The following is a 21,299-nucleotide window of genomic DNA, read 5'->3' on the forward strand; positions in this document are numbered from 1 at the left end:
AGTTTAAAGTGGGAGAACATGTATTTCTGTGGGTCACACCGACAACTGGGATTGGAAGAGCAATCAAGACCAAGAAGTTGAATCCGTGGTATATAGGACCGTTTGAGATCCTAAGGCGATTCGGGGCCGGTGGCATATCAAGTTGCCTTGCCACCTCATCTGTCTAACCTGCATGATGTATTCCATGTGTCACAACTTTGAAAGTACACGTCGGATGCGGCTCATGTGTTAGAGCCTGAATCGGTGGAGTTAAGAGAGAACTTGACTTTTCAAATGACACCGGTGAGAATTGACGATGCTAGTGTGAAGAAGCTGCGATGAAAGGAAGTTCAGTTGGTTAAAGTTGCTTAGGAGCGAGCAGGAGTTGTAGAGCATACTTAGGAATTGGAAACCGAGATAAGAATGGATTACCCCGAGTTATTCTCAGGTAATTCAAATTTTGAGGACAAAATTTCTTATTTGGTGGGGAGAATGTAAGAACCACAACTAATCAACCGGTTAATTAAGAGACTATATTGCCCAAATTAGATTTCAAAAGTTAGAGAGAGTGTTTGAGGATTTAAAGGAAATTTTTGGACTCATTGGGTTTTTCTGAGTCAGAAAATGTATTTTCTGCACAAAAAATCGTGAAAAACCTCAAACCGGTAGTTAAACCGGTTCAAGTCTGCCCAGAACCGCACGAGAAAAAGTGGAAATAGTCAAGAACCTTTGAAAAATATTAGAAATGGAAAACCAGACGTAAATTTTAAAGGTTTGGCCCGAAGTTGGGCCAAATGGGCTAAAAACACTAACGGGTTGGTCCGGGCCCAAGTTGGGCTTAAGCTCAACATATAAAAGGGTTCATTAAGTGAACCCAACTCAACACACAACACTTAAACACACACACCCATCATAAATTGAGAGAAAAGGAAGAGGAAGAAGAAAACACTATTCATCATCATCTTCTCAAGCTCATATCTTGAGCTACAGAGCTCCGATTACCGCACCGTTTACGGCTACGCATTCCTTGTGAAGAGCTCCACAAAACCCATATATGAAACCAGTAAGGAAAGCTCGAAATCTTTCCAGTTCCTTTCCTTAAAATTTTGGGTTTTTAGGGTTTTGAACCAAGTGACTTTTTGTGATTTTGGGTGTTTAGGTTCACTCTAATCCTTGCTTAGTGTTGGGTTTTAACATCCAAATCTGTTGGGAAAGGTAAGAGACTTTGAAATCTTATGAAGTTTTGTTAATGATGAGCCCAAGGTTGATTTGTGATGGTTTATGCATATATAGTTTGATTTTTGTGAGTTTGGAGCTTGTTGGTGATTGTTGGAAGCTTGGATTGTGGTTAGAAAGCTCATTTGGTGCCCAATTTTGAGTTTTGGACATATTGAAAATCGGCCAAGGTATGGTTTCGGTTTTCTCTATGTAGTATATAATATTCATGGACACTTAGGCTAGTGACCCATAGAATAGGATTGGATTTGAATGGTTGACGAGTTGTTGGATGTTATTATATGATGACGTATGATGAAATGATGATTTTTGAGTTTGATTTTGATAATTAATGATGATATGATGAGGAGGAAGGCATTGTGAAGTTGAAGAGTAAATTTTGTTGACAAATATGATATTGGTGTTGATTGATTGGTAAGGTAGTTGGAAAAACATTAATGAGGTTTGATTATATATGATATGTTAATGTTGAGATTGAGGATGAGGAAGGGTGAAGGAATATGTGGTAAGCTGGTGAAATATGACATAGAGTGTGGATTTTGATGAGAATTAGAGTTTGGAAGGGTTTGGTTTGGTTTGGTTTTGGTTGTGTTTATAAAGGAATTGAGAATATTGTGATATTAGGTAAAAGTCAGTTTTGGTGAGCTTTGTCTAATCATAACTATTGCCTCAATTTTCAAAATCTGATGAAACTTATCTATAATTAAAGATCTTTGAAAACCCTTTAAACCAATATAAATTTTGTGAAATTTGGAATTTTGTAGAGAAAGTTATGATCATTCAAAGTTGGTGTTGAAAATTTGTAATTTTGCAAAGTTTCAGAATTTTTTGTTTTCTGGTATGTGCGCACGCATAGCCTAGTGCGCACGCACACTTCTGCGAAAATCTTGACCTGTGCGCACGCACAGACCTGTGAGGATGCACATGCAGAGGCAAGCAATCTGCTTGCAGCGCTAGCACAGCTTGTGCACGCTCACACCAATGAAAAATTGCAACCTGTGCGTACGCACAGACCTGTTGGGGGCGCTGGCACAGGTTGTGCGAGTGGACAGATTTTTGTAAACTTTGACACTTGTGCGTACGCACACACCTGTACGTACACACACTTTTAAGAATCTTCCTGGGCGTGCGCACGCACTCCCCCTGTGTAGACGCACATGTCCTGTTTCTCAAATTTTACTTTGTTTTCAACTATTCTACCTTCCCAACAAGGTTGTAAGCTTCTCTAACAGCATTTTAAGACTCTTGGGCCTATTTTTGGATACTTGAAAAATGGGAAAATATTTAAGGGTTTTAGATGACATTATTTGGAGAATTCAGAAAACGGAGGCTTATGTTTCTGGTGTACTGAGGTTAGGTTGGTAGAGTGAGAAGAGGAATGGAAATATGAATTGACAGTGGTGGACATGAGTCAAGGAATCTAAATGAAAGGATGGATCCATGTGATATTGAAAATGTTTTCTGAAAACCACTGAAGCATTGATTTATGCTGAGATTATGATACGCTATGTGTCCGGCAGGGACAGTGGTTAATCCCGCCTGTCGAGGTAGCGGTGGCGGCATAAGGATGGTGGTTAATCCCGCTTGCATTTAGATGTGAGGTCGGTGGCAATAGTATCCCGCTCGCATCCCTTCGGATCTATAGAGCGTACAGGCGCAAAACCCTGGATAGTGATCAGAGCACTATATCTCGGGGGTTCCCATATAATGATTCCGAAGGGCAACATCTCCATGGAGATGTGTCGTATTGGCAGTTGAACCGACAATGTGATATCACAGCCAGTAGGACAGGCATTCATCATGTGCATTTTCTATCTGTTTGTATGCTTTACCAACTTGTAATTGTATGCCTAATTGCTTACTTGATCTACTTGTCTTATATGCTTTTACTTGTGATTTACTTGCATTGTAATTAATCGTGATTTTCAAATGGGATTGAGGAGGTTCGGAAGGCGGTGGCGATGGGATCGCACGGAGGATAGGTTGGAAAAGGCTGTGGGACAGCGGTGTTTAATTAGATTAGAAATTTATCAAGATAGAGTACCCTGTTTATTTATGTTAAGATTTATATAAGTATACTTATTTGTTTTAGAATGCTTTAAGTTTGAATCTTGTGATGGATATGGAGTCTTGGATGCCTTTGGCGTCCCGGGGTCTTATATCCTACATCACTGGGCAATGTTACCATACTGAGAACCTCCAGTTCTCATGCCATATTTCTGTTCTTGTTTTCAGATGCAGGTCGCACCCCACCACGGTGAGTTGTTTTATTGGTGACAGGAGCGGGGGATCTGGATATTTTTTGGAGTCTTTTTATTTATTATGTATATGTCTCTCACTTTTGTATTTTTCTTTGCCTAAAGGCTTGTATATGAGAGAACAAAATTTGTATAAGTTGTTTTGACTGTCTGGTTCTGTTGGTCCGTATATAGCTAGCTGGCTTAAACTCTGCGAGCCATGACTAGATTCCTATGCTATTATACTATTATCTATTATTATATTTCATCTGTATCTTATGCTTTAATCTTGAAACTTCGTTAGTACGTTTTGCATTTTTTAATCCTATTTTTGAGCTATATTATTCATCGGGCTTCTAGATTATACTATTCTTTCTATATATATGTATATCTATTATATGTATGAGCTTAGAACTATCGTAATCTCTTATTAACCTTTGCTTTATGACACATGACAAAGCTTAGACTAATTAGGATGTTACACCTTATAACGATTAGTAGAACCATTAGAGCGAATCTTGGTCTTGTATACCCATCTACTACCCACAACTTCTTGATCAGAAGGAGGATCAACCAAATCTCAAGTGTATGCTTTTTCAAGTGCCTAAATTTCTTCTTGCATTGCTTGCTGCCGATTTGGATTGATAGAGGCTTCTCGGAATGGCCAAAGTTCACGCTGATGAAGAATAATAGAAAAATAGTGATAATCAAGAAGATGAGGAAGTGGATTCTTACCCTATAAGAATGGGTGGAGGAAGGAGGCATGACAATAAGAGTAGGAGCGTCGTCCAATCTGGAAGCATCGGGAGATGGAGAAGACGGAAGAGGAGGGGCCTCGAGGGGTGGGCTTGAGGTAGACCGTGTAGTATCATCCCTAGGAAAAGATTAATATCAAGGTTAGTAAAAAACGGAGACGGAGTAGAAGGAATGGACTCAAAAGAGGAAAAACTAGAGAACATATGATGCTCCCAAAAGACAACACGACGAGATATACGAATGTGTCGAGAGATAGGATACCAAAAAAGATAACCCTTATGTTCTTAACCATAACCAAGAAAACAACACATGCGAGCCCGAGGTTCAAGCTTATTGTATTCATGAGGCTGAAGAAGGACAAAACAAACACAACCAAAAACATGAAGAGAATTGTAATCGGGAGGAGTATGATAGATACGCTCAAGGGATTAGTGTTACCAAGAACAGAAGAAAGAGTCTATTGATAACATGAACATTAGTGAGAACAGCTTCACCCCAAGCACGCTCAAGATAGGAAAAAGAAATAAGCATTGCACGAACAGAATTAAGAATATGTTGGTGTTTACGCTCAGCTCTGCCATTTTGTTGAGAGGTACCAGGACAAGAAAACTCAGACAAACTAGCCTATTCAGCGAGAAAATTTAAAAGTTTGGAGTCATGATATTCCATAGTATTATCCCGTCTGAAGATTTTAATGACCTTTGAAAACTGAGTTCGAATCATAGTGGCAAAGTTAATATAAATATGAGGCAGCTCATGATGATTAGTCATCAAATAAACCTAAGTAAAACGTAAATAATCATCAATAAAGACCACAAAGTATCAAGCCCCTCCCATAGAAGTGGTGGGAGCGGGTCCCAAACATCAAAATGAATAAGATCAAAAGGAGAGCAAGCAATAGAGGAATTATTATAAAAGGATAAGACAGGTTGTTTTGCAGTTTGACAAGAAATACAATCAAAAGACTCATTTTGAACTTGACCTAAAATACCTGTAGACATAAGAGGATGTAATTTTCCTAAGGAGCTATGGGCAAGATGACGGTGCTACAAGTGAAGAGTAGAAGGAAAAGAAACAGCACAGTGATTTGACGTAGAGGGAATATGAAGGTTCTCGAGCTCAAACAACCATCCGACCTTATAACCAGTCCCGATGCTCTTTCCCATCTGACGATCTTACACGCGACAACCAAAAATAGAGAAAGTGACATCAAAACCAAGTTTAACAAGTTGACCAACAGAGATAAGATTAAAATTTAATTTTGGAATAAAATAAGTATCAGGAAGATGAATATTGGACTGTGAAATAAACCCTTGATATGTTGCATGCAGGAGGGAAGCATTAGCGGTGTTGACAAAAGGTGCAAGTGGTAGACAATGACGAGAAAAGATGACGCAAAGGAGAAATATGACTAAAACAATCAGAATCAAAATACCATTTAGAATTACCTGGAGGGGTGGAAAGAGCAGCAGGGGTATTACCAGAAAAAGAGAGAAGTTGCTTAAGAAGAGATTCAATGTCTGATGGAGAGATAGAAGGAATGTTGAGAGAGGTAGAAAGGGTAGACTCAATAGCAGCAGCAACAGTAGAAGTAGGCACATGCAGAAAGTTGTTGGGACGAGGTTGATACTTGTTCTGATCCGAATGTGGTGGTCTAATAGGACAGGTAGTAATCAGGTGACCCGAGATCTTACAATAATGGCAGAATAGTTTCAGGCAATTGGACCCAATGTGACCTTTTTGTTTGCACTTACGACATTCAATAGAGGGACCGTCGGAGAAGGAATGCCCAGGACGGTTATAATTTCGACAGATTTTGCTCTTTCTGTCGGTGGCAGCAAAGGCAGTTTCACTCTTAGAACGAGTCAAACCCAAGTGCCGTTTTTTCATACTTAAGATGAGGAAGAGCATCTTCAAGACTAGGCAAGGGATTCTGATGAAAAAGAGAAGTCCTGACCAGCTCATAATCATCAGTAAATGCCATAAGAAACTGTATGAGACATGTCTGGTTCCTATAATCCTCATATGCCTTAGCATCAATGGGATTTTTAAGAACAGACTCACAAGAGGTCAATTGATCCCAAATAATTTCCATCTGAGCAAGAAAATCAAAAACCGCTTGGCCACGTTCTTTCTTAAGACTATAAAGCTCCTTTAGCAGTTGGTACTAATGAGAGAGATCAGAAATAATGTAACGTTTGGCTAAATGATCCCATACCTCATTAGCAGTTTCAAAATGTCCAAACTGTAAATGAATGCCGGGAGTAGAAGTGTTGCAGAACCAGGTGATAATCTGATGTGTTTTACTATCCCAATCTTCCAACTTCTCTGCAAAGTCCTTTTCAACATCCTCCTTGGATTTGGAGGTCCCATCTTGAGATTTGTCAGTCACAGTTTACTTAACAGGACAAATAATATCACTAGTCACGTATCGCCATAATTTCCGCCCTTTAAAAAATTCTCGCATAGCTTCAACCCAATGAGTATAGTCGGAGCCATTAAGGATAACAGGAATAGGTTGAAAAACCTCCGGTTTCTCCATAATAACAGGAACAAAGGAAAAAAAAGGGGTAGAAACTACAAATTCGGGGCCAAAAACAAAAAAACAAAGGACAGAATCGGAAAGAGCTCACCAAAAAACCTTAGGGAGGGTCCCACTTGTCTGCCAAGTCAGCGACACTTCAGCGCCACGTCAGCCAAAAGATGATACGTGGCGACGTCTGAATGGAGGGAGGAGACACGCTGGCGCTGAGCTGGAACGCGGGTTGGACTGGGTCGCATGCGGGCGGGTTGCTGGGAGGGCTACAGCGCGACACGTGGAGGCTTATGGAGCGTGCGATCTGCAACAAAGATCCAACGGCTGCTGAAGCGCCTGGGCAGAGGTAATAATAATAATAATAATAATAATAATAATAATAATAATAAGGCATCATAATGATATGAAGTTGGCTCCAGTTACTCTATTCATGATAAAAAAAACAATGATTCTAATCATAATATGATATGATAAAATCATATAATTTTAACAAAACAAATATATGATCTATAACTAACATAAATAATAAAAAATTACCTTAATAATAACTAATTTATATATTTTTTTTAATAAAGTCTATATATAGAGTTTTTTTGTGATACATGAGCCTAGATCTGAGAGTCAACTCATTTTCTTTAAATTTAGTATTCTTCTTTTACTACTTCATAGAATGTATTCTTCGTTTTTTATCGAATTTGATTCTTTTAAGGTACAATTTATAATTTTGTATAGTATTTTTTATATGCTCATTTTATTATATTATTCTTTTGATAATTTAATGATTGTTCTTACTCCAACTTATTCTTTTCGTCTAATATTCCAATGCGATTGTCTTTACCGCAATCGTTTACAATACATCACATCCATAAAATACCTCATCTAGTTGTATTCCCTGATTCGGGTTCTAACTACATGGATGTAAGCGTCTAAGAAAGAGGCAGTAAACTCTATTTTACAAAATAATAGTTGGATCTACTCACATATTATTACCAACCTAATGGAATGTGGGTAAAATTAGTTTTCTTAGGAAGAACTCGATTTTTTATAAAGGAATTGTTTTCACGAAGTTTTGTAGGCCAAGTTCAAGTTCCATCACCTCCATGCTTTCTACGTCTGCCCGGAGATCTTCGAAGTTGAGCACGTAATGAGATTGAATTTCCTCAATTTAAGTTCAGTTTTGCTAAATTCGTGTCAAATTCGGATATGCAATTTCAAGGATTAGTAATATATTTAAAATTTCTTATTTTAAGTTTTTCGTTATTAAAATAATTTTATAACATTTGCAATTTTTTTTTTCAGAAATTACCGACCTTCTTTTGCATCAATGCAATGCCATTGAGAGGAATAAGAGTCAGTTTAGTTTCTCGGTGTGTCAATTCTATACCTTGCCATATTACATGGATAGCGGATGATAAAGCTTATTTAACAAGATGATGGTCTGAATTTGCACGAATTCTGAATTTGCACGAATTCTATACGTGCTTAAGGACTAGAATAAATTAAATATTATTTAAGTAATTCAGTTCTAATATTGGTATTTGATTAAATTTATTTTACATTAACTTAAATTTAAATTGTTGCCTCAATTTATATATTACGACTATTTTTATTAGATATGTGATTTTTTTAAATGTATTAATATAAGATTTATTTTTTCTTATATTTAAGTTTATTTTTTTCTTGAATATGTGTATCACCTTTTTTCTCTCTTTTTATATTTTAGATTAGTAATGCAATTCTTAATGAAAGTGTACTTAAAAAAAAGAAAAAAATTAAAATATCATTATTTAAAGAAAAAAATGTACGTGAAAGAAAATAAAACGAAAAATTAAAATTGCTCTATTAAAAAATTTGTATACAGTTTGTGTATGAATAGAGCTGGGATTAGAGGCCATATATGGATATCAAATATAAAAGCTTATTGCACACATTGTGAAAAATATTTAAAATTATTTAACAAAATTAATATATAGGTATACATAAATAAAGAAATTACTATAATTTATGAAGATTACACATGAATTTTTTTTCTTTCAAATGAATTTATTCTAATTATATTACAATTAGCTCATGAATAATGTATAATTATATTATTTTAAAAAAATATCTTTATTATAATTATGTCAAATCAATATTTAATATATTATTAAATTAATTATCAATCATCAATACTTTTATTCATTCTAATTATATTAATTGATATAGTTCTAATTCTCATTTATCTTCAATAATTTTATTAGTAAATCGTTGTATCTAAAATAATTAATTCTATATCCACAATTTTATTAGTAAATAGTTCTATTCATAATAATTTATGCTATAATTCTCACCCATCTTAATCTTAAAAATGGCTCGTTAATTATATGGATCTTTATCTTCTACTTTAATTAGTGGACAACAACAATAATAATAATAACATTTTAATTAGTTAACAAATAGTATGAAGACAAGATTAATTACTTCACAAATTGAATTTTAATTATTATATTTTATTTTTTACTCATATTTTTATTTATTAGTTATTTTACTTTTTATATTTACAGTAAATATTGAATGTAAATAAAATAATATTAATTGTTATCTATTTTATTTATTTAGATTTATAATTAAATTTTATATAATTGTAGCAAGTATTTATAATTAATAGTAACATGATACTATAATTTTAAGTTATATAATATAATAAAAAAGAATGTAACAATTTATATTTGCTTTCTATATAGCAATAATATTATATATATATATATATATATATATATATATATATATATATATATATATATATATATATATATATATATGTCTCTTCTTTTAGCTTTTTCCTATAAATATTGGCACATAATTAATGTAGATATAAAATATATATACTGAATAATTATCTCTATTGAATTAATCATAAAGGTTAATAAAAGATAATAACATAATTTTTACTTAATTATAGCAAGTATCTCCACTAAAAATTAAAATTTCTCTATTAAAAAAATGGTATACAATTTGCGTATGAATGGAACTGGGATTGGAGACTATATAACGATATCAAACATAAAAGCTTATTGCACGCATTGTAGAATAATATATATATATATATATATATATATATATATATAAAAGAAAACAATTATATCAAAAATATTTAATATATGTGATTTAAATATTTTTATATATAATTAATATATATGTATGTATAAATAAAAAATATTTAGAATTATTTAACAAAATTAATACTTATGTATACATAAATAAAGAAATTAATGTAATTTATGAAGATTACACATAAATTTTTTTTTCCAAATGAATTTACTTTAATTATATTACAATTAGTTCATGAATAATGTATAATTATATTATTTTACAAAAATATCTTTATTATAATTATATTAAATCAATATTCAATGCTAATTAAACTAATTATATATTATCAATATTTTTATTCATTCTAATTATATTAATTGATATAGTTTTAATTCTCATTCATGTGCAATAATTTTATTACTAGATAGTTGTATCTATAATTTTATTAGTAGATAGTTGTATCCACAATAATTTATGATATAATTCTCACTCATTCTAATAGTGGTTCGTTAATTATATAGTTCTTTATCTTCTACTTTAATTAGTGAATAACAATAACAATAACAATAATAATAATAATAATAATAATAATAATAATAATAATAATAATAATAATAATAATAATATTGTATAGAGACAAGATTAATTAGTTAATAAATTAAATTTTAATTATTATATTTTATTTTGTATTCATATTTTTATTCATTAATTATTTTATTTTTTATATTTACAGTAAATATTGAATGTTAAAAAGAAAAAAATAATATTAATTATTATCTATTTTATTTATTTAGAATCATAATTAAATTTGATATAATTATAATAAGTATCTATAATTAATAATAACATGATACTATAATTTTAACTTGTATAATATAATAAAAAGAACGTAACAATTTATATCTGCTTCCTATAGAACAATAATATTATATATATTTATATATCTCTTCTTTTAGTTCTTTCCTAAAAATGTTGGCACATAATTAATGTAAATAACATATATACTGAACAAGTATCTCCATTGAATTAATCATAAAGGTTAATAAAAGATAATAACATAATTTTTACCTACACACACTCAAAGAAGTAATCGTGAATTGTAATAATTATTTATCATTTAAAAAATTCGTACCTCAGATATAGTTCTTTTTCTATTTATTATTTTTCATATCTAATGGTCTACGATTCTATCAACAGTATTACCTATGGCAGATTATATAATGAAAAAAGTTTAGAAAATAAAGGCAAGAGTAACGAGTAAAGATGGTCTACGAGTACTGTTGCAAGATCACGGATACTTGAAAGATAATTGCACGATGAATGTGGTATAGAGAATTTTTTGAGAGTTTATAATGAAAAGGTAATAACGAAATCTCTTAATTAAATTTATTAATTTATTAAAATTTATTACTATCAATTTTAAAAATTGACAAATTCTAGGTGCTAATGGGGAATGCATTCTTATTATACATTTATAGCTTGAGAATATTAGAATTATCATAAAAATTCGTATTATTTTATTCTCCTGATAAGCAATTTTATAATTATGTTAATCATATAATTTTGTATACTAATATTGATATAGTATTATTTCAGGTATATATTTTACAGACATTAAAGGGTAGTGTTAAGTTGTTATTTAGTGGGTTTAAATTATTTATTGTTTATTGGAGAACTTTTTACATTAGAATTCTCTAATAATTTATTATTCATTTTCAGCTGATTTTGATATGTTCTTACACATATAATAATTTGTTGGTAGATTTAAGTATTATTAGATTATTTATAGTCACATTTAGTATATATGTCTGATTTATTGAAGAAAATAGATTACTAAATTCAATTAATAATTATTTTAAAATTAATACAATTAACACTAAATTAAAAAAAAATAAATAATATATAACTCACTACTTTTTTATTAATCAAATTATTATAATTTAAATTAATTTTAACAAAATAATTTAAAATTTTAATTTTAATTTTATCACGTACATGACACGGATAATTACACTAATTAACGTTACTAAAATTCACTTTTATATTAATACGTGTACTTTTTGTTTCTGGGTTATTTTAAAATAAAGAGATTAAATCATATCATATATGTGCAGTGTATACTTGATTGGTTCATTTTTATCATCACTTTAGTCTTTTTCCCCTTATGTTTGTTCCATAATTTCTTTCACTCAGATTTTTTTTATACACTATTTGTCGTTAAATTATCAATAAATTTTTAATTAATAAATCCCTTTAGAATTTTTCAACCAATCTCTTTCTCCTCATTGTTAATTAAATTAAATATTATTTATTAATATTGTTTATGATTATTCTTTGTTTCACGTTTTCTAATAAATGTGCATTTACTTAAAATAAAAGATAAAAGAAAAGCGAGTGAAATATACTTTTTAAAAATTGAGAAGATAATATTTTCATATGTATCTTAAATCGCATTTAATTCGTATTATTGCAACTATTTATTTTTTCTTGTTTGTACTACTTTTATATTTTATAAAGTAAAACTTAAATTTTAGATTCAAAATACAGTTATAATAAATAAAATATATAGGTAGAAAAATGATACTAATCACGTATTGCACAAAGTAATACAAATACTAAAATTACTTTTAAAATTTCAAAGTGATAGTAAATTTGTTCCAATTAAATTTTTTTATTGTATCTTTATATTTCTGTATCCACATTTTTTCATATTATTTTTCTCTTTAAAAATATCACATTCTATGTAATTCTAAATTATAATTCACTTTTTTAAAACCTCAAAAAAATAAATTTTGTTAATTTTATAATACGTCTATAATTTATATCACATAATAATAATAATGTATAATATTAAATATTCTGTTTATTATAATAGTATTATAATTAGCCATGAATATATATATATATATATATATATATATATATATATATATATATATATATATATATATATATATATATATATATATTGATTAGAGCAAAATATAGTTTTTACTTTTGAAGTTTGATAAAAGTTCTAAAAATATCCTTAAATTTTATTTTATTTTAATTTTATTCCATAAATTTTCAATTTGCATCAAATAAATATACCCTTGATCACTAAATTTTCAAAATATTTAAGATCGATCTAACAATGTATGAAAATTATGTTTGATTTGCTTGTGTTGAGGATTATTTTTATGAAATTGTTATTGAATTGGTCTTAAATTTTTTGAAAAATTAACCATTAGAGTATATTTGATGCAAATAGGTCACCAAAAATATTTGATGCAAATAAAAAAATTTTTGAAATAAAATTAAAAAAAATTAAAATTATTTTTAAAATTTTTGTCAAATTTTTAAGATAAAAAAAATATACTTTATCCTGTTAATTAAAATCAAGATGACTGCAACATCAGTATATTTAAAAACTTTGCTATAAGATATGTGAGAAAAGAAAAAGTCTAAAAAATCAACAACTTTATTAAATTAGACGAAATTTCACATCAATAAAAATATTATTAATGATTATTTAATTACTATCAATTACAAAAATTGTTACCCATAACACTGATTGCGAAAAAATTCACACAAGGCGATGAAAACGGTTGAAGAGGGACAATCTGCCAATCCCTTTGACTTGAGTAGTTGAGTGACAGAAATTCAATTTATGTACTATCTAAGTATCTATCACATTTTTTTCTTCATTACCAAATCTTTCACTACAACTAAAGTCACAATCACTCTTCCCTCCATAGTTGTCTTCTAGTTGGCAAAGTTTTTGTTTTCTCACTCTTTTTGAATCCTCTGTCTCCACATGGCATCACTCTTTCTTCCTTAGCCATATTATTACCCTCACACACTCTTCAATGCACTCCAATAATCCAAACCTTTCTTCTTCCAATGGAAATACCCAGGGACGGATCTATATATTAGGTAGTGGGGGCAAGCGCCCCCACTACAATTTGAAAATTTTTTGAGTAGTATATGATAATAATATTTATTTGCCCCTATTAAATTATTGAATTTGACCCCATAATAATTTTTTACTTAACTTTTGGTACTTAATAATCAGTTTAAGAATTTTATATTAGATGTTTATTAGAATGATCAATTCTCAATTTATATAAGATTGGTGTTCTTTCTTAGAAATGAACTCAAACGATATTATTTATCCTTTTTTTAAAATTAATTTTAATTTTTTTCAGTAGCAACTACATTAATTGAAAAAATTTTAACTATAGATATCGGTGAGAGTTGACTTTTGATTGTATGAGAAGTGAATTTCTAATAACTGTTTGATGATATATATATATATATATATATAAAAGAGGCATTTCGATTGTGTTGTTAAAAAAAATTATTCAGTGTTTTTAAAAATATAAAACCTAAAAAATAGAATTATAAATTATATATTATTATTTAAATTATTATTTTAATATTTTAATTTGTAAATTATATATTTTGAAGAGTAATAATATTTTATAATAATAAAATATAATTATAACAATAATTATGTTATATGTATATAAAAAGTAACTATTTGTATAAAATACATATTGAAATAAAAAATATATATTGAAAATGAATTAAACAATAAATATATTTATACACAAATACATAATGATTAATGAATAATTTTATAGCTGATTTTTATGCAATATAATATTTTTATTATAAAAATTATTAGAGTTTATTTATCTTGTGTCCTAAAGGAACATATTACAAGATTACAAATTGAAAATATTTTTGTTAGAAATACAAAAAATTTAAATTTTTAATGTATTTATTTTACAATTGTCAAATGAAAAAATTTAAAATATTCTACTAATAGTAAGTTTGTCATATCTCTTTAAAACACATATTAGCTAAACTTAAATTATTATTATTATGTTATACATATATTTTGCCCCCACTGTCAAAACTTTCTGGATCCGTCACTGGAAATACCAAAGCCTTTCATCCTTGTTCTTCTTCTTCTTCTTTTCATCCCTTCCTTCTCAGTTTCTACCTTTACTCCCATAGATAACTACCTTATCAACTGTGGCTCAAACATCAATGCTTCACTCTTCAACAGACCCTTCATTGCTGAAGAACAAGGTTCCACCTTTCTCTCTTCAGAAAACTCTATCCCACTCAAACTCCAAAACCCACCTCCAAATTTGCCTCTTTTGTATCACACAGCAAGAGTCTTCACCACCAACGCAAGGTACAGGTTCAACATGAAGAGAAACGGCACCAACTTTGTGCGTTTCCATTTCTACGCTTTTAAAGCTCCGAGTTTTGACCTCAAGCATGCTAAATTCAGTGTCTTTGTTAATGGGGTCTCACTTTTAAGGTATTTCCAGCAAGTTAATAATAGTGTCATGGTTAAAGAGTTTATCTTGAAGATAGAATCAGAATTTGTTGAAATTTTGTTTAGGCCTGTTGCTACTGGTGGTGGTAGCAACTCAGGATTTGGATTTGTGAATGGTTTAGAGGTTTTTTCTGCTCCTGAAGATTTGATTACAGATTATGGAGCTAGGTTTGTTGGTGCTTCTGGGGTGGAAGAGTTCAAGAACCTTTCATCTCAGGTTTTAGAAACTGTTCATAGAATCAATGTTGGTGGTTTGAAAATAACACCATTTAATGATACCCTTTGGAGGACTTGGATCCCTGATGAGGGTTTTCTTGTTTTCAAGCATGCAGCTAAGTCTGCATTTACTGATCACACACCAAATTACCAGAAGGGAGGGGCAACACCAGAGATTGCCCCTGATAATGTTTACATGACTGCTCAGCAGATGAATAGGGAGAACTCGAGTTTAGCTTCGAGGTTCAACATAACTTGGAATTTTTCTGTGGATACCGGTGGTGTTCCTCATCTTGTGAGGTTGCATTTCTGCGATTTCGTTAGCCCTGCGCTTAATTTGCTCTACTTTGATGTGTATATCAATGGCTACACTGCAATTAAGGATCTTGATTTGTCGTCCCTTACGTTCCACATGCTTGCTTCTCCATACTATGTGGATTTTGTCACTGACTCGGATGATTCCGGTATTATTCAAATAAGTGTTGGTCCTTCTGATCTTAGCAGTTCTATAAGGATGAATGCCATATTGAATGGAGCAGAGATACTGAAGATGGTCAATGTTATCGATTCCAGTGCTGCACATTGGAAGAAAAGATTGTGGATTTGGATTGGTTCAGTCTCTGGAGGAATTGTTGTCTTGTGTTTAGTTGTTGCTGCTTTTCTACTTGCTATCAAATGCAGGAAGAAGAAACCAAAGCGAGGAACCGTCGAAAGCGTTGGATGGACACCTTTACAAATGTATGGAGGGAGTTCCAACAGTAGAATGTCTGAACCTGGTTCTAATGGATACACTGGCTTGAAGATCCCCTTTGCAGATATACAATTCGCGACGAATGATTTCAATAAAAGTTTGGTGATAGGGTCTGGTGGGTTTGGTATGGTTTACAAAGGAGTACTCAGAGACAATGTTAAGGTTGCTGTTAAGAGAGGCATGCCTGGGTCAAGACAGGGACTTCCGGAATTTCATACCGAGATAACTGTTTTGTCCAAAATTCGCCATCATCACCTCGTTTCGCTGGTTGGTTTTTGTGAAGAGAATTCAGAGATGATACTTGTCTATGAGTATGTTGAGAAAGGTCCCCTTAAAAGGCATTTATACGGCTCGTCCGGCTTGCCACCTCTCTCGTGGAAGCAGCGTCTAGAGATATGCATTGGCGCTGCGAGAGGCCTCCACTATCTTCACACTGGGTTTGCTCAAGGAATCATCCACCGCGACATTAAATCGACCAACATTTTGCTTGATGAAAACTATGTGGCCAAGGTTGCTGACTTTGGCCTTTCAAGATCTGGACCTTGTATCAATGAAACACATGTGAGTACTGGTGTGAAAGGTAGTTTTGGTTATCTTGATCCTGAGTACTTCCGGAGGCAGCAGCTAACCGATAAATCGGATGTTTATTCGTTTGGGGTTGTACTCTTTGAGGTTCTTTGTGCTAGACCAGCAGTTGATCCGCAATTGACCCGGGAACAAGTGAATTTAGCAGAATGGGCCTTAGAGTATCTTGAGAAGGGTATGCTAGAGCATATTGTTGACCCTCGCATTGCAGGGCAGATTGAACCAAGGTCATTGAAGAAATTTGGCGAAACGGCCGAGAAATGTTTGGCAGAGTATGGTGTTGATAGGCCAACTATGGGTGATGTCTTATGGAACTTGGAATATGCACTTCAGCTTCAAGAAAGTAGACAACAAAGGGAGCTGCGAGCCGGTATCAGTGCCGACGAATCAGTGAATGTGACTACAACAATTGCTCCTGGAAATTCTTCCAGCAACAGAACAGTTGTGAGGGATTATTCAGATGTAAGTAGTAGTCAAGTGTTTTCCCAGCTAATGACCAATGAAGGCAGATAGAGATAGTTTCATGCTGCATGTATAAGTAACATTCTTGCATCAAAACTTTATCAATTATTAAATGATATAAATGGAATTCTAGTCCAGAGTTCTCATTTCAATGGCAATGCATAGTGTTATGGTAGATGAAATTGTGACTCTGAAATGCTTCATAGAGGTTTAAAGTATAAGGTTATAGGGACACACATACATATGTTTTTTTTATTATTATTATTTTAATAAATGTTAAAAAATACAATATTTCTAGGCATAAGCTATTTTAACAAGGTTTTATTTCTTGGCATCCATAGTTCCATAGGCAAATTGAACTGGAACCTAATCCCAAACCAGTCTTCCAATCTTTCACATTTGCATGACTGAATATTATTTTATTGAGTAAATGACAATTAGGTTTTGAAGATTTCGACTTCAAACTAATTAGTTCCTAAAGAAAAAAAATACTATTTTGGTCCTCCAAGAGAGCAAACAGTAAGGCTTTGTTTGGATATAAGAAGGAAAATAGAAGGAAAGAAAATAAGAGGAAAGAAAATGAAAGGAAAGAAAATTGAAAGAAAAGTAGAGTTATTTGTATGTTGTTTGGATTAAGAGAAAATGGATGGAAAGAAAATAAAGAGAAAATTTTCTTTTGTTTGGATGAAAAGAAAAGTGAGAAGAAAGAAAATTATGTTAAAATAAAATTACATTAATATCCTTATTTATATTATATATAAATTATAATATATTAATTTTACAAGTAAATAATTTTACAAGTAAATAATTATTCATAAATTATATTATTAATCTCTTAAATTATATTTAAGAAAAAAATGAAGTTTGATAGTGCTGTAAAATTAAGAAGAGTACAAGAGATGATTTTCAAATATAAAAAAAATAAAATAAAATATTTTGATCTTTTTATTAAATAGAGGGTAAATTTGTAATTATATCACTATTTTCTCTTTCTTGTTAGTTTTCATCTCTCAGCCGAAGAGAAAAATTTTTCGTGGACCCCACTCCACTCTTTTCTTTTCCCCTTCATTTTCTTTGATAAACCAAACAATGAAAAACTTGACTTTTCACCCGTTTTCTTCTCCTGTATTTTCCTTCCCTTTATTTTCGTTTGAACCAAACACTGTATAAATACATGATGTCCTTTTATTAATTCATCAACTAAAACTTAACGGTGATGCTTAAATATACTGTTAATTATTCTGACATGTCTATTTATGAAAGATAATCATGTAGATAACAATTTTTGAAACGAAACTTCACTTGTTTTGATAGGATTTGTGATAAATAGAGAGCAGCTAATAAAAGGTATATAAAAACTCAAAAAATAATAAATGATTCCTGCTAACGTAATAATAACAGACATGTACCACTGTAAATAACAAAATATATAAATAATTTGATTTTGTTTTGCACTATTCATTGACAGAAGAATATACATGTCCAGCGTTTACTATCTTAGAGGACTTAATTGATATTTTTTTTTTTCAAAAACTAATTAGTCCAAAGTCAACAAACATCTTTTTGAAGATCTAACAAAAAAACCACATACATAAATTTTTGCGTATAGTATTTTATAGTGGGAGTAGTTATTATGTGCAATCTCTTAGAAAGCAGATTCCTGATTAACAAGTTGTAGTGCACAAGTCTGGCCACCACTCTCAACAGTTTTTTAATTGACAATTATTTTCTCTATTTTGAATTTCGTAGCAATAGGATTGGATTGGATTCCAGCTAGTGGACAGTGGAAGCGTGTGCTCTCCACTCCACTCAAACAAATACTTATGGTCCAACCGAAAAAAGAAAAAAAAACTTATGGAAGCTGCCATGATGCCATCCATTCTCTTTTTTTCTTTAGCTATATAGTAAATGATAGTTACGGCAAAGATGATAGAATATGATTAAGAACTTTCTTGCTACTCTGAATATGTGACAATTGATCAATCAAATCAACAAGGTCCCCCCCAAATAGCTCACCAAATGGTTGAGGGGATAGTGGGGAAAGTGTATATTTTAGATACTAATGCGGTGAAGTGTATCTTACATATTTTATAATTTTAATATATTACTAGTGAGAATTTTAAATTAGAATAATGTTATACATCAAGTCTTTTTGTTAACTAAATTTAATCAAATTGGTCTAACAATAAAATTAATTTAACTATATTATTTTAAATTTTTATTATTTAACTTGATTAGATTTAATTGATGAAAAATTTTGAATGTGTAGTATTACTCTTTAAATTAATGTTTACTGAAAGAAGTTTAAGAAACCAATATTAATTAATTCAACAACAACAACAACAACAAAGCCTTGTCCCACTAAGTGGGGTCGGCTACATGAATCAAACGACGCCATTGTGCTCTGTCATGTATCATGTCTACAGAGAGACCGTTTACATGTAGATCTCGTTTGACCACCTCATGGATGGTCTTCTTAGGTCTTCCTCTGCCTTTCGCCCTTTGTCCATCTTCCATCTCATCCACCCTCCTGACTGGATGTTCTATCGGTCTTCTTCTCACATGTCCAAACCACCTGAGACGCGATTCAACCATCTTTTCCACAATAGGTGCTACTCCAACTCTCTCCCTTATATCTTCATTCCTTATTTTATCCAATCGCGTATGACCACTCATCCATCTCAACATCTTCATCTCTGCCACACTCAGCTTATGTTCGTGCTCCCCTTTAGCCGCCCAACACTCCGTACCATACAGCATAGCCGGTCTTATAGCGGTGCGATAGAATTTACCTTTAAGTTTTATAGGCACTTTTTTGTCGCATATAAAACCAGATGCACTCCGCCATTTTGACCAACCTGCTTGGATCCTATGATTTACATCATGTTCAATCTCTCCATTATCCTGTATGATGCACCCAAGATACTTAAAACTTTTAACTTTTCGTAGGGTGTTCTCTCCAATTTTCACCTCTATATTGGAGTTTTCCCTTCTCAGACTGAACTTACATTCCATATATTCCGTCTTGCTACGGCTTATGCGTAGACCATACACTTCTAGAGCTTCTCTCCATAACTCCAACTTCTTATTTAGGTCTTCCCTTGACTCTCCCATAAGGACGATATCATCGGCAAAAAGCATGCACCATGGCACAGGCTCTTGGATGTGCTCTGTGAGTACTTCTAAGACTAATGTGAAAAGGTATGGACTTAAGGATGATCCCTGGTGTAATCCTATACCAATAGGGAATTCCTCTGTCACACCACCTTGAGTCTTCACACTAGTTGTGGCCCCATCATACATGTCTTTAATTGCCCGAATATATGCGATCCTTACTCTCCTCTTTTCTAAAACCTTCCATAAGACCTCCCTTGGTACCCTATCATACGCTTTTTCCAAATCAATAAACACCAATATTAATTAATTCAATTAATTTAAAAATTATCCAACAATTAGAAAGAAATATTTGAAACTAAAAATATTTAAAAGCTCAAGTAAAAAGAATATTTAAGGGTGAAAAAAAATAAAAATCAATTTAAAATTTAAAAACTAAAATTTAAAATTAATAATTTTAGGATTTACTATTTAATATTTAGAATTTAAGATGTCTGAGTTGACAACGAGAAAGCGGTTGCTGGAGATGGTGGATGGCTGGTAGACGTGTAGTGGATGAAATTATGTTGTTGAAAAGAAGGAGAAACTGTGAGAAAATGTAAAAAGATCATTAAAAAAAAAAGATAGTAAGTGAGCTTATTTGGCTGTGGCCTGTGGCATTTATTGACTGAAGTTGACTGAAATTATAGTTAACTAGATTGAAACTTGCGTGACGGAAAAAAAATATAAATAAAATTATTTTTAGTGTAAAAAAAATAGAGTAATTTTAAATTGTTTAATAAAATTTCTTTGACATAATTATTTAGGTTAATTTTAAAATATACAATAAATACTATACAAAAATAACAACAAAAACATCTTATCTTATTAAATAAAATTAATTATATAATAAATACTATATTACATATAAACTTACAATATAACATGTTTGTCTTTATTTTGTTTTTAAATATTTACTTAGAAAATAATCACAAATATATGAATTTATTTTTTGCATTTTATGACATCTTTAGTACAAGA

At 31.2% G+C, this 21,299-nt stretch overlaps 2 protein-coding genes across 2 annotated transcripts; one reads left to right on the plus strand and one right to left on the minus strand.

The window, feature by feature from the left end:
• Window positions 1-6,063: 6,063 nt before the first annotated feature.
• LOC140175095 (uncharacterized) lies at window positions 6,064-6,750 on the minus strand. The gene is made up of 3 exons (XM_072202010.1): window positions 6,630-6,750; window positions 6,427-6,581; window positions 6,064-6,375 (listed from the first exon to the last, which is right to left on the minus strand). The coding sequence occupies exons 1-3, from the start codon at window positions 6,748-6,750 to the stop codon at window positions 6,064-6,066; spliced, it is 588 nt and encodes a 195-aa protein (XP_072058111.1).
• A 7,980-nt stretch (window positions 6,751-14,730) lies between these two features.
• Window positions 14,731-17,323, plus strand: LOC112710738 (probable receptor-like protein kinase At5g24010). Its single transcript, XM_025763135.3, has one exon. It carries the CDS (start codon window positions 15,018-15,020, stop codon window positions 17,214-17,216), a length of 2,199 nt encoding a protein of 732 aa, XP_025618920.2. The 5' UTR covers window positions 14,731-15,017; the 3' UTR covers window positions 17,217-17,323.
• The last annotated feature ends 3,976 nt before the right edge of the window (window positions 17,324-21,299 follow it).

This window comes from Arachis hypogaea, chromosome 9, assembly GCF_003086295.3.
Source record: "Arachis hypogaea cultivar Tifrunner chromosome 9, arahy.Tifrunner.gnm2.J5K5, whole genome shotgun sequence".
Taxonomy (NCBI): Eukaryota; Viridiplantae; Streptophyta; class Magnoliopsida; order Fabales; family Fabaceae; genus Arachis; species Arachis hypogaea.